This window comes from Mustelus asterias, chromosome 9, assembly GCF_964213995.1.
Source record: "Mustelus asterias chromosome 9, sMusAst1.hap1.1, whole genome shotgun sequence".
Lineage (NCBI taxonomy): Eukaryota > Metazoa > Chordata > Chondrichthyes > Carcharhiniformes > Triakidae > Mustelus > Mustelus asterias.
Window position 1 is genome coordinate 43,146,347 of NC_135809.1, and position 12,691 is coordinate 43,159,037.

At 44.2% G+C, this 12,691-nt stretch overlaps 1 protein-coding gene across 3 annotated transcripts in view; it reads left to right on the plus strand.

Annotated features, from left to right (window-relative positions):
• The window catches only part of LOC144498644 (fibulin-1-like), a 309,419-nt gene that overhangs the window by 176,374 nt on the left and 120,354 nt on the right, over positions 1 to 12,691 (plus strand). For all 3 annotated transcript variants that reach the window (XR_013498738.1, XM_078220077.1, XM_078220076.1), the window contains exon 16: positions 1,448 to 1,579. Coding sequence is in view for 2 of the 3 variants with exons in the window: in XM_078220077.1 (XP_078076203.1) it covers positions 1,448 to 1,579 (132 nt within the window). In the remaining variant the exon portion in view is untranslated. The remainder of the gene's footprint in view (positions 1 to 1,447; positions 1,580 to 12,691) is intronic.

The following is a 12,691-nucleotide window of genomic DNA, read 5'->3' on the forward strand; positions in this document are numbered from 1 at the left end:
CCAGTACCTGCCCAGTGGGCATTGTCAAGGTGCCAGGCTGGCAGTGCCAAAGGGCACCCCCTTTGCCCTCCCCGGGGGGGCCTCAATGGCTTCCAGTTCGACCGGCCAGGCCAACACGCTAATCCCCGTGCATGGGGAGCAGGTGCTTTCCTTGCTGGAGAGAAGCTCTCCCAGCGAGGCTATAAAGACAAGTGAGCCGAGATGATTGTGTGCCAGGATCACTAAACACATGCAAATGAACATTTAAATATATTTGAATAAATTATTCAGTCTCTTGCCAGAAATAGGCGCGTGGCTGACTGCACCGGAAATCCAGTGCTGGTAAGATCGTGAGAGCTGAGAAATCGGGCACAATCCTGAATTCTCGGCTCTCCCGCAATTTTACCAGCTTGCTCCGCCCATTGATGGGTGAGGCATGCCAGTAAAATCACAGCCAGCACCTCCGTTTGCATGCCTGTCAATTGTTATGATGTAACCAATGATAACCAATAATGTTTTAATGTGTAACCAATGGCAAAGTGATGTGGTGAGTCCAGCTTCAGAGAGCATGGGTGCCATTCTGCAGTGGAGCCCCGATCTCACAGTGCACTGGGAGACCCCCCTCCCCCTCTTCATCGGCGACATGTTCCCCCATCAGACATGGGTCACCTGCATCTTGGTTATCAGGGCCCTCCTGATGGGTCCCCCTGCCTGACCTCCGATATGTCCCCCCATCATGACCCGTGACATGCTCCATCCCTGCACGACTGCCTCTGTGTAGCCTTCATTCAAGCTCCACCCCCTTGACACTGCCTCTGGCACACTGCTGGTGCCCAACTGGCACTGCCAGGGTGTCCGGTGGGCATTGTTTGGCCGTGCCCCTGACCACCCAGGTGCTTCAATGGCCTCTGGCCCCTGCCATGGCCGTTGCTCCAGGTCTCCACAAGTGGAGACCAGTAGTGAATCTCGCCGTTCTCACACTTTGCTCGAAGGCTGGAAGATTTTATGCGCTGGGAGTCGAATGTGCTATGCAGCTATGCATATTTAAATGCTATTTTAAATATGCTAATTGGCCTCACACCCTCTCTGGCCATGATCTGGTTCGCACCATTGGAAAGTGACTGAGACAATTGAAAACTATTTGGCGCTGGGTGTGAAGCCGATTTTTAGGCCTGGACCCCATTTCCTGGGATCGGTCTGATTTGCGCCAGGCATGGTGAGGAAGGACAATCACAATCCTTGTCTCAATTTGCTTACAGTGGAATGAAGTATACTTTCAGGTATTCGGATATTATGACTGTTCAATCTTTATACACTTTCAGACTTTGCCTGTCTTTATTTCATTCTTTTTATGTCAATCAGGTGGCATGGCAACAGGGTATAGGCAGAAAACATGTGACTGTATCTCATGAAACTAACCCTGATATTTGCAGGGGAGAGTAATTGATCTGATCTTCTCGTTTTGCAGAGATCATATTCCTTCGAGCATCACCTCCAAATTTTCCCAGTGTCCATCCAGAGATTGTGTTCCGCATCACTGAAGGAAACATACGTAACTCCTTCGATATTATCAAACGAAATGAAAATGCCATTACAATCGGTAAGCAATGTTACAATTTTTTTCCTTTTAGTTTGCATTGTAATCAGCAAGAGTAATGTTGCAATCAGAGACAAAAGAAGCAATCTTAATGCAAGCCAGCTGGCAAGAATGTTGTGTGCAGTCCTACAACCCCCCTCCAACATCTTAACTGAGCCTTTTTCTACAGTTTCTGATGCTATAGCCTGACTTGAGTGGAAACCTTATTAATGTATGCTAATCAGAATCCTACAACATCCAGAGCACCAAATGATATTTTAATGGTGTGCTGAGCCAGCTGCCTATGGAGAGTACACTGCCTAGTAAAGCACGATGGAAGAGAATAGGAGGCCTTCCTATTTTTTTAGGAGTCTAAAAAAATTCTTCATGAGGTCAGGAGGAGCTGGAGTGTTCTAGAACAAAGAACAAAGAACAATACAGCACACGAACAGGCCCTTCGGCCCTCCAAGCCCGCGCCGCTCCCTGGTCCAAACTAGACCATTCTTTTGTATCCCTCCATTCCCACTCCGTTCATTTGGCTATCTAGATAAGTCTTAAACGTTCCCAGTGTGTCCGCCTCCACCACCTTGCCCGGCAGCGCATTCCAGGCCCCCACCACCCTCTGTGTACCCTCTGATATCCATGTTAAACCTCCCTCCCTCACCTTGAACCTATGGCCCCTCGTGAACGTCACCACCGATCTGGTAAAATGCTTCCCACCGTTCACCCTATCTATGCCTTTCATAATTTTATACACCTCTATTAGGTCACCCCTCATCCTCCGTCTTTCCAGTGAGAACAACCCCAGTTTACCCAATCTCTCCTCATAACTAAGCCCTTCCATACCAGGCAACATCCTGGTAAACATCCTCTGCACTCTCTCTAAAGCCTCCACGTCCTTCTGGTAGTGTGGCGACCAGAACTGGGCGCAGTATTCCAAATGCGGCCGAACCAACGTTCTATACAACTGCAACATCAGACCCCAACTTTTATACTCTATGCCCCGTCCTATAAAGGCAAGCATGCCATATGCCTTATTCACTACCTTCTCCACCTGTGACGTCACCTTCAAGGATCTGTGGACTTGCACACCCAGGTCCCTCTGCGTATCTACAACCTTTATGGTTCTGCCATTTATCGTATAGCTCCCCCCTACGTTAGTTCTACCAAAATGCATCACTTTGCATTCATCTGGATTGAACTCCATCTGCTATTTCTTTGCCCAAATTTCCAGCCTATCTATATCCTTCTGTAGCCTCTGACAATGTTCCTCACTATCTGCAAGTCCAGCCATTTTTGTGTCATCCACAAACTTACTGATCACCCCAGTTACACCTTCTTCCAGGTCGTTTATATAAATCACAAACAGCAGAGGTCCCAATACAGAGCCCTGTGGAACACTAGTCACAGGCATCCAGCCGGAAAAAGACCCTTCCACTACCACCCTCTGTCTTCTGTGACCAAGCCAGTCCTCCACCCATCTAGCCACCTCCCCCTTTATCCATGAGATCCAACCTTTTGCACCAACCTACCATGAGGGACTTTGTCAAACGCTTTACTAAAGTCCATATAGACGACATCCACAGCCCTTCCCTCGTCAACCATTCTAGTCACTTCTTCAAAAAACTCCACCAGGTTAGTGAGGCAGGACCTCCCTCTCACAAAACCATGCTGACTATCGTTAATGAGTTTATTCCTTTCTAAATGCGCATACATCCTATCTCTAAGAATCCTCTCCAACAGCTTCCCTACCACGGACGTCAAGCTCACCGGCCTATAATTTCCCGGGTTATCCTTCCTACCCTTCTTAAATAACGGGACCACATTAGCTATCCTCCAATCCTCTGGGACCTCACTTGTGTCCAGTGACGAGACAAAGATTTGTGTCAGAGGCCCAGCGATTTCATCTCTCGTCTCCCTGAGCAGCCTGGGATAGATTCCATCAGGCCCTGGGGATTTGTCAGTCTTTATATTCCCTAAAAAACCTAACACTTCCTTCCTTGTAATGGAGATTTTCGCTAACGGGTCAACACTACCCTCCGAGACACTCCCAGTCAACACATCCCTCTCCTTTGTGAATACCGACGCAAAGTATTCATTTAGGATCTCCCTTACCTCTTTGGGCTCTGAGCATAATTCCCCACTTTTGTCCCTGACAGGTCCGATTTTTTCCCTGACAACCCTTTTGTTCCTAACGTATGAATAAAATGCCTTGGGATTCTCCTTAATCCTGTCTGCCAAGGACATTTCGTGACCCCTTTTTGCCCTTCTAATTCCTTGTTTGAGTTCTTTCCTACATTCTTTGTATTCCTCCAGAGCTCCCTCCGTTTTTAGCTGCCTGGACCTAACGTACGCCAGTCTTTTCTTTTTGACCAATCCCTCAATTTCCCTGGTTATCCACGGTTCTCGAATCCTACCCTTCCTATCCTTCTTCTATTGCTATTGCTCTGGATTGCAGCTGCTTCTCGCCTACAAAATAGCCCAGATTTCCCCTTTAGTTTGGTGCTGATAGTTGATGCCCCCAAGCCCCACAACTTTGACCTGTCAGATGTGGTCAGCTGCCTCCTTCTATCTCTGTTGGGAATTAAGGCAAATGGCTGTGGGAAAGGGAATGAGATGCTTCCTTTAATATCAACTGAGCTTTCCGTGAAGGCTCCAGGGTGGATAAGGATATTGGCTTCCCACCTGCAAACTAAATTCTACATTAAAGTACTTTCTGCAGCAATAAGATGACACTCAAGTTGCATTGTCAATTCAGCCTGATTCACTGTGGCCATGGAGGGAGATTTGGAAAAAGTGATTTACTGCCAGCAGCTCATGAACAATTAGTAATTTGTTAATTAAGTTGCAGATCTCCTAAATTTAAATTGTTTTCTGTATAAATAATTATTTATTTCAAGCTACCCATTTGAATATTAACCCTAGCATTCAAATAGTTGTGCAGACGAAGCTCCTAAATCAAATCCTTTGGCACTGTTGTTCTTACAGCTGCCAAAAGATCTGCAGTAGTAAAGGTAGCAGTGCTGAACAATGGTGAGAACAAACAAGTGAATGGATGTGAATTCCCAGTTTGGGCAACATGCCTGATGTAAATTATAATGTATATTGTGAACATTGTAAGCAGGCTGGGTGAATTGTAATTAGAATATTGTCTGCAGTTTAAATAGAACATCATTCCCTGGAATTTCCTACATGAATTTGTTTGATCTCTTATGGTAACTTGACAGAAGGTAGGTGAAAGCCCTGGTGAAATGATTAAAATGTTCCTTTATGATGTTTCTTTGATAGTCCGACAATCTTCTTCCAGTTACAGAAGGCAATCAAGAGAACCACATCAAAAGTATCATCCCACAAGCAGTTAACTTGGCAGTGAGCATTGTAAATAAAGTTAGTGGTGCTAGAAATAGAACTTGATATGTCATCTAAACAGAATATTGTGTGATAGAGAACATCACATACATAATAAATAGGATGCAATGTTAAGTAAATAGAACACATGCATTCTAAATAGAGTATATTGCATGGTCAAAGTAGAAAAGTAATATTATAAAAAGGAGATTGTATACATTGTCGAAGAATGCGTGAGAGGAACGTGTTTCTGTGGGGTTTCTCCTGCTGTGGGGTTTCTCTTGTTATTTAGAGAGGAAAGAACTGATTAGGGACAGTAGCATGGCTTTGTGAGTGGAAAATCATGTCTCATGAATTTGATTGAGTTTTTTGAAGGGGGAATTATTATGAAAATCTTGGGGGAATTATTATGAAAATCCGGGCCCAGAAGCCCCAAAAAATATGCCATTTTTTGGGGCTTCTGCCAAATTTGCAACAGAACAACACCACCTAATGTTTTGCATGGGACAATATTGTGTTTCATTGAACCTTTTACTTTGTTTCGTTGCTGGAAAGATAGGTGTTTGTACAATGTTCACTGCAGCTGTGCAAATGAAGGGACTAGAATGGGACAACAAACAGGGATTCTCTCTTTTGCTCAGAATAAGAAAGATCATGGGCTGGATTCTCCGACCTTGATGTGGAGATGCCGGCGTTGGACTGGGGTAAACACAGTAAGAAGTTTAACAACACCAGGTTAAAGTCCAACAGGTTTATTTGGTAGCAAAAGCCACACAAGCTTTCGGAGCTCTTAGCCCCTTCTTCAGGTGAGTGGGAATTCTGTTCACAAACTGTTTGTGAACAGAATTCCCACTCACCTGAAGAAGGGGCTAAGAGCTCCGAAAGCTTGTGTGGCTTTTGCTACCAAATAAACCTGTTGGACTTTAACCTGGTGTTGTTAAACTTCTTTCTCCGACCTTGTCATAGCTGGTGGCACAGTGGTTAACATTGCTGCCTCACAGCGCCAGGGACCCAGGTTCAATTTCTGGCTTGGATCACTGTCTGTGCAGAGTCTGCTTGTTCTCCCCATGTCTGCTTGGGTTTTCTCTGGGTGCTCCAGTTTCCTCCCGCAGTCTGGAAGACATGCTGTTAGGTGAATTGGCCATGCTAAATTCTCCCTCAGTGTATCCGAACAGATGCTAGCATTTGAGCTGAGGGGATTTTCACAGTAGCTTCATTGCAGTGTTAATATAAGCCTACTTGTGACACTAGAGTCATAGAGGTTTACAGCATGGAAACAGGCCCTTTGGCCCAACCTATCCATGCCAACTTTTTTTTAACTTGTCAAGTAAAGCCTACTTAACATCTTACCCATGTAACTGTATAAATGCTTCGTAAAAGACAAAATTGTACCCGCCCCTACTACTACCTCTGGCAACTTGTTCCAGACACTCACCACCCTCTGTGTGAAACAATTGCCCCTCTGGACCCTTTTGTATCTCTCCCCTCTCACCTTAAACCGATGCCCTCTAGTTTTAGACTCCCCTACTTTTGGGAAAAGATATTGACTATCTACCTTATCTATACCCTTCATTATTTTATAGACCTCTGTAAGATCACCCCTAAGCCTCCTACCCTCCAGGGAAAAAAGTCCCAGTCTATCCAGCCTCTCCTTATAACTCAAACCATCAAGTCCCGGTTGCATCCTAGTCAACCTTTTCTGCACTCTTTCAAGTTTAATAACATCCTTTCTATAATAGAGTGACAAGAATTGTACACAGTATTCCAATGGTGGCCTTACTAATGTATTGTACAACTTCAACAAGATGTCCCAACTCCTGTATTCAATGTTCTGACCAATGAAACCAAGCATGCCGAATGCCTTCTTCACCACTCTGTCCACCTGTGACTCCACTTTCAAGAAGCTATGAATCTGTACACCTAGATCTCTTTGTTCTATAACTCTCCTCAATGTCCTACCATTAACTGAATAAGTCCTGCCCTGGTTCGATCTGCCAAAATGCATCACTTCGCATTCATCTAAATTAAATTTCATCTGCCATTCATGAGCCCACTGGCCCAATTGATCACGATCCCGTTGCAATTCTACATAACCTTCTTCACTGTCCAATATGTCACCAATCTTGGTGTCATCTGCAAACTTACAAACCATACCTCCTAAATTCTCATCCGAATCATTAATATAAATGACAAATAACAGTGGACCTAGCACCGATCCCTGAGGCACACTGCTGGTGACAGGCCTCTAGTTTGAAAAACAACCTTCTATAATCACTCTCTGTCTTCTGTGATCAAGCCAATTTTGTATCCAATTGGCTACCTCACCCTGGATCCTGTGAGATTTAACCTTATGTAACAACCTACCACGCGGTACCTTGTCAAAGGCCTTGCTAGAGTCCATGTAGACAACATCAATTGCACTGCCCTCATCTACCTTTTTGGTTACCCCTTCAAAAAACACAATCAAATTCATGAGACATGATTTTCCACTCAAAGCCATGCTGACTGTCCCTAATCAGTCCTTGCCTCTCTGAATGCCTGTAGATCCTGTAGAATCATAATAAAATAAACTTTAAACTTTAGTTGATATTCCCTATTCCCCCTGCAGTGAATGAAGATTTGGCTGAGACCAAATTCTCCATTCTTGCTTGCAACAGCAGTGGGGCATGAATGGCCGGAGAATTCCAGCCCATGATCCAACTGAGATTTACTATCAAATTTTTTGTGATGTACAAACTTCACAGTCTTTGCCATAAAGAACACAGTAGCTTCTCATCTAATCTTTCGAACAAGTTCATCTCAAAAGAATTGACCAAATTCCATAGCCTCAGGAGAATAAAAGTTTTCTTTCCTAAGCTGTCTCGTTCCTGTGCAGTACATAGTTATCCTGAAAATTCTTGCAGAATGGGCTATTTAATGTTTTCCTTCAAATTTGCTTCGAGCATCATATATTTGGGTTGTTTTCAGTTCCAACACTGAAGAATTTCTTAGCTGCTCCTCAGACCTTTGGGAGGGGGGGGATGCGTGATATCAATGGAGTGGGGTCAAAATCCCATGAGTTTCGAGAAGCATAGTTCACTCTGGCATGACCTTGCTTTCCAACTTTAATTGGCCCTCGCCAATGATGTAACCAGGTTCAAGCCCATAATGAGTGAGAACCTGATTTTAATACTTTGTAATAAATTTCCATATGATGAACTAGTCCCCTCGCCAAATTATCCTCCCTCGCTAAATATTCATGTCGTGTTGGCAAAGTTCTTGACAGGCTTTTAAAAATGTAACCTTGTTGAGGGGATCCCACCGGAGGTGCAAAATGTAGCCTCTGGGGGAGAGAGACATGGCCAGGCATTGCCCTGGCAATGCCCTTGGCACAGTGTGGGTGCCAACCTGTGCCTAAGGGTACTGCTGGGGGCCTGTAGTGGGATCCCATGAGGGGGACGGTTCATTTTTATGTGTGGTGGTGGGGAGCCCGGGCACTGAGGGGGTATGGGGATGTCGGTGATGATTATCTTTTGTGTGTGTGTGTTTGGGGGGGGGGGGGGGGGGGGGGGGGTAGTGGCGGGGGTCAATGCCAGCAATGATCACCCCCCACCCCTCAGAGTGACATGGCAAACCCCAGCCACTCTTTTTTTAGCGATCAAATATTCTGGGAGAATAAAGACAAGTGGAACTGGAGAGCTGTACTCCACACCAGTTTTCTCGCCGGAACTGAAACTTTGACAAATTCTGTTAATATTTCCCCCCTTATTTGCAAGTCCTTCTTGTAGCCTACCAAGGCTCCACTTAGTTATGCTCCCACATACTTCCTCTCTCCAAACAACTGGAACAACAAGCAAAGAAAATTACACATTTTGATCAAGGTAAAGTTTTATCTTTTTTACCATATAATCCGGGCATAAATCCTTTGTTTTAGTCTTAAACACAAGTATTAAATGCCCACATTGAAAAGTTGAAAATCATCAGCTGAATGTGAGAAATTGAATACACACTTGAAATTTGACTGTGCCCTCCAACAGGATTCATTAAAAGTATGTTAATTCATTAAACACTTCAAATGTTGTTTTAAGCAGCTCAGGTCACTGTGACAGTTCTTCAAGGTATTTCAAATTATACAAATGAGAATACAAAGTATTACACTCGTGAATAGTAACAGATAACAGACACAATTCTTACTCACATTGTAGGTCATTAACAAGGAAACAGGTCATTTGGCCCAACTGGTCTCTGACAATATTTATTTAAATCTACCTATCAAACCCCTTCATAAATTAACCCCTTCCATTAGATCACCCTCAGACTTCCCTTTTCTAGAGAAAAGAGCCTCGCCTTATTTAGTCTTTCCTGATTTATCAAGATTAAAACTGTACACAATACTGTAAATATGGCCAACCAAGAGTATATAAAAGTTTAGCATAACTTTGGATAACTGGATTCAACTTGTCTAGAAATTATACCAAATGATTTATTGGCATTTTTATGGCCTCGCTACTTTTAATGATTTGTGAATGTTTGTCACTTGCTCCCTTATCTCCACTGCTCTATTTAGACTCTTATTTTCCAAAGAGTGCAGCATTCTACAAAAATGCACCACCTTACACTTATCTACATTAAAATTAATTTGCCATTTGCACACTCATCCGACAAGTTTATTCATTTTTTCTTGCATTTGCCACAGTCTTCCTATTATGTATAACCCTAATCTGATGTCAAATAATTCTTCTAATTTAAATAAAGTTGGAGTTGTAGGCTTTGGATTAGATGAAATTCTATTCGTCATGATTCCAGAGGAGGATATCTTTTTTTTCAGCATCACATTGTTGCATATCCATTAAATGTCCAGGTGAAAGCTATTCCTCCCTGTTATGAGCTGCAGGCTCAGACACAATGGAGGGATGGGATGACCAAATTTTACAACAATCTTTAAAGCCTCAGCTTGAAGGGTTATATTTACTTGCATTTCAGTGAGGCTATGAGCCTTTTGAGCCTATTGTAACATAAGAAATAGGAGCAGGAGTAGGCCATCTAGCCCCCCGAGCCTGCCCCGCCATTCAATAAGATCATGGCTGATCTGAAGTGGATCAGTTCCACTTACCCGCCTGATCCCCATAACCCCTAATTCCCTTACCGATCAGGAATCCATCTATCCGTGATTTAAACATATTCAACGAGGTAGCCTCCACCACTTCAGTGGGCAGAGAATTCCAGAGATTCACCACCCTCTGAAAGAAGTTCCTCTTCAACTCTGTCCTAAACTGACCCCCCTTTATTTTGAGGCTGTGACCTCTAGTTCTAGCTTCCTTTCTAAGTGGAAAGAATCTCTCCACCTCTACCCTATCCAGCCCCTTCATTATCTTATAGGTCTCTATAAGATCCCCCCTCAGCCTTCTAAGTTCCAATGAGTACAAACCCAATCTGCTCAGTCTCTCCTCATAATCAACACCCCTCATCTCCGGTATCAACCTGGTGAACCTTCTCTGCACTCCCTCCAAGGCCAATATATCCTTCCGCAAATAAGGAGCAGGAGCAGCCAGCCACCAATCATGATACTGGCGGCAAATTGAATCCAGGAGAAGCATTAGAAAGGAATAAGAAAGGTGTAATAATCTTACCGAGGTCAGTCTTCCGTCACCACTTGATTTACAGTGATATCTGGGCACCGTTCAACGGTTACAGAGTGCAGATCAGTCCCTAGTCTATCAACTGCTGGCCTGAGTGGAGCCAGTTGGTTTCAAACTCCCCGCTCCTCCTTCTCTATTGGGCGAGCCTCCATTCGCCTAATAGGGGAGCTCATATTCAACGGGACCCACAGGGAAATCTATTGATGATCCCCCATAACATCCCTCTACCCTTATGTCCTTTCCCCACCCAGGTGGAGAGTGGGGTGGGGGGGGGTGTTCTCTGCTGCTTAGTGATCAGCCTTGGGTCAGCTGGAGGCAGGATCAGGGAGCATGACGCAGATGGGAAACCTTTGCTTCTGAAGAGAACACCGCAAAGCTACCCTTTCTGGCTCTTAGAACCAGAAAACAGTTACAGCACAGGAGGCCATTCGGCCCATCTTGTCCATGCCAGACGAGGAACATTCAGGTGCCCTTTCTAATCCCAGCACTCTGCACCCGGCCCATAGCCCTGTAGTTTTCAGCACTTAAGATGCAGATCCAGGTACGTCTTAAAAAAGTTTAGGGTCTATGCCTCCACCACCAACTCGGGCAGCGAATTCCAGACAGTTACCACCTTTTGTGTCAAGAAGTTCTTCCTCATGTTCCCTCTACAATTACTGCCACTTAACTTGAATCTATGTCCCCTGGTTCTAGAATTCTCCCCCAAGGGAAACAATTTTATCATCTCCACATTACTTCTTCCCCTCATAATTTTGTACACCTCTATCAAATGATCCCTCAGCTTTCTTTGTTCCAAGGAAAATAACCACAACCTATCCAATCTCTCCTCATAGCTACACTTTTCTAGTCCTGAACATTATTGTAAACCTCCTCTGCACTCTCTCCAGAGCAATTATGTCCTTCCTATAATATGATGACCAGAACTGCACACAATACTCCAGTTGTGGCCTCACCAGTGTTTTATATAATTCCAACATTATATCCTTACTTTTATATTCTGTACCTCTGCCAATGAAGGAGAGCATTCCATATGTTTTCTTTACAATCTTGTCTTCTCGAACTGCTGCCTTTAGGGACCTGTGTATTTGTACGCCAAGATTTCTCACTCCATTTCCCCTTCTTAGTATATTCCCATTTATTGTGTATTCCCTACAACTGTTTGACCTCCCTAAATGCATGACCTCACACTTGATTTGATTTGATTTATTATTGTCACATGTATTAACATACAGTGAAAAGTATTGTTTCTTGCCTGCTATACAGACAAAGCATACCGTTCATAGGGAAGGAAACGTGAGAGTGCAGAATGTAGTGTTACAGTCATAGCTAGGGTGTAGAGAAAGATCAACTTAATGCAAGGCAAGTCCATTCAAAAGTTTGACTGCAGCAGGGAAGAAGCTGTTCTTGAGTCGGTTGGTACGTGACCTCAGACTTTCGTATCTTTTTCCCAACGGAAGAAGGTGGAAAAGAAATGTCCGGGGTGTGTAGGGTCCATAATTATGCTGGTTGCTTTGCCGAGGCAGCGGGATGTATTGGCAGAGTCAACGTGATGGATTGGGCTACATTCACGACCTTTTGTAGTTCCTTGCGGTCTTGGGCCAAGCAGAAGCCATACCAAGCTGTGATACAACCAGAAAGAATGCTTTCTATGGTGCATCTGTAAAAGTTGGTGAGAGTTGTAGCTGACATGCCAAATTTTCTTAGTCTTCTGAGAAAGTAAAGGCGTTGATGAGCTTTCTTATCTATAGTGTCGGCATGGGGGGGACCAGGACAGGTTGTTGGTGATCTGGACACCTAAAAGTGTGAAGCTCTTGACCCTTCCTACTTCGTCCCCATTGATGTAGACAGGGACATGTTCTCCTTTACGCTTTCTGAAGTCGTTGAAAATCTCATTAGTTTTGTTGACATTGAGGGAGAGATTATTGTTGCCGCACCAGTTCACCAGATTCTCTATCTCATTCCTGTACTCTGTCTCGTCATTGTTTGAGATCTGACCCACTACATTGGTGTCGTCAGCAAACTTGAAAATCAAATTGGAGGGGAATTTGGCCACACAGTCATAGGTGTATAAGGAGTATAGTAGGGGGCTGAGAACACAGCCTTGTGGGGAACTGGTGTTGAGGATGATCGCTGAGGAGGTGTTGTTGCCTATCCTTACTGACTGTGGTCG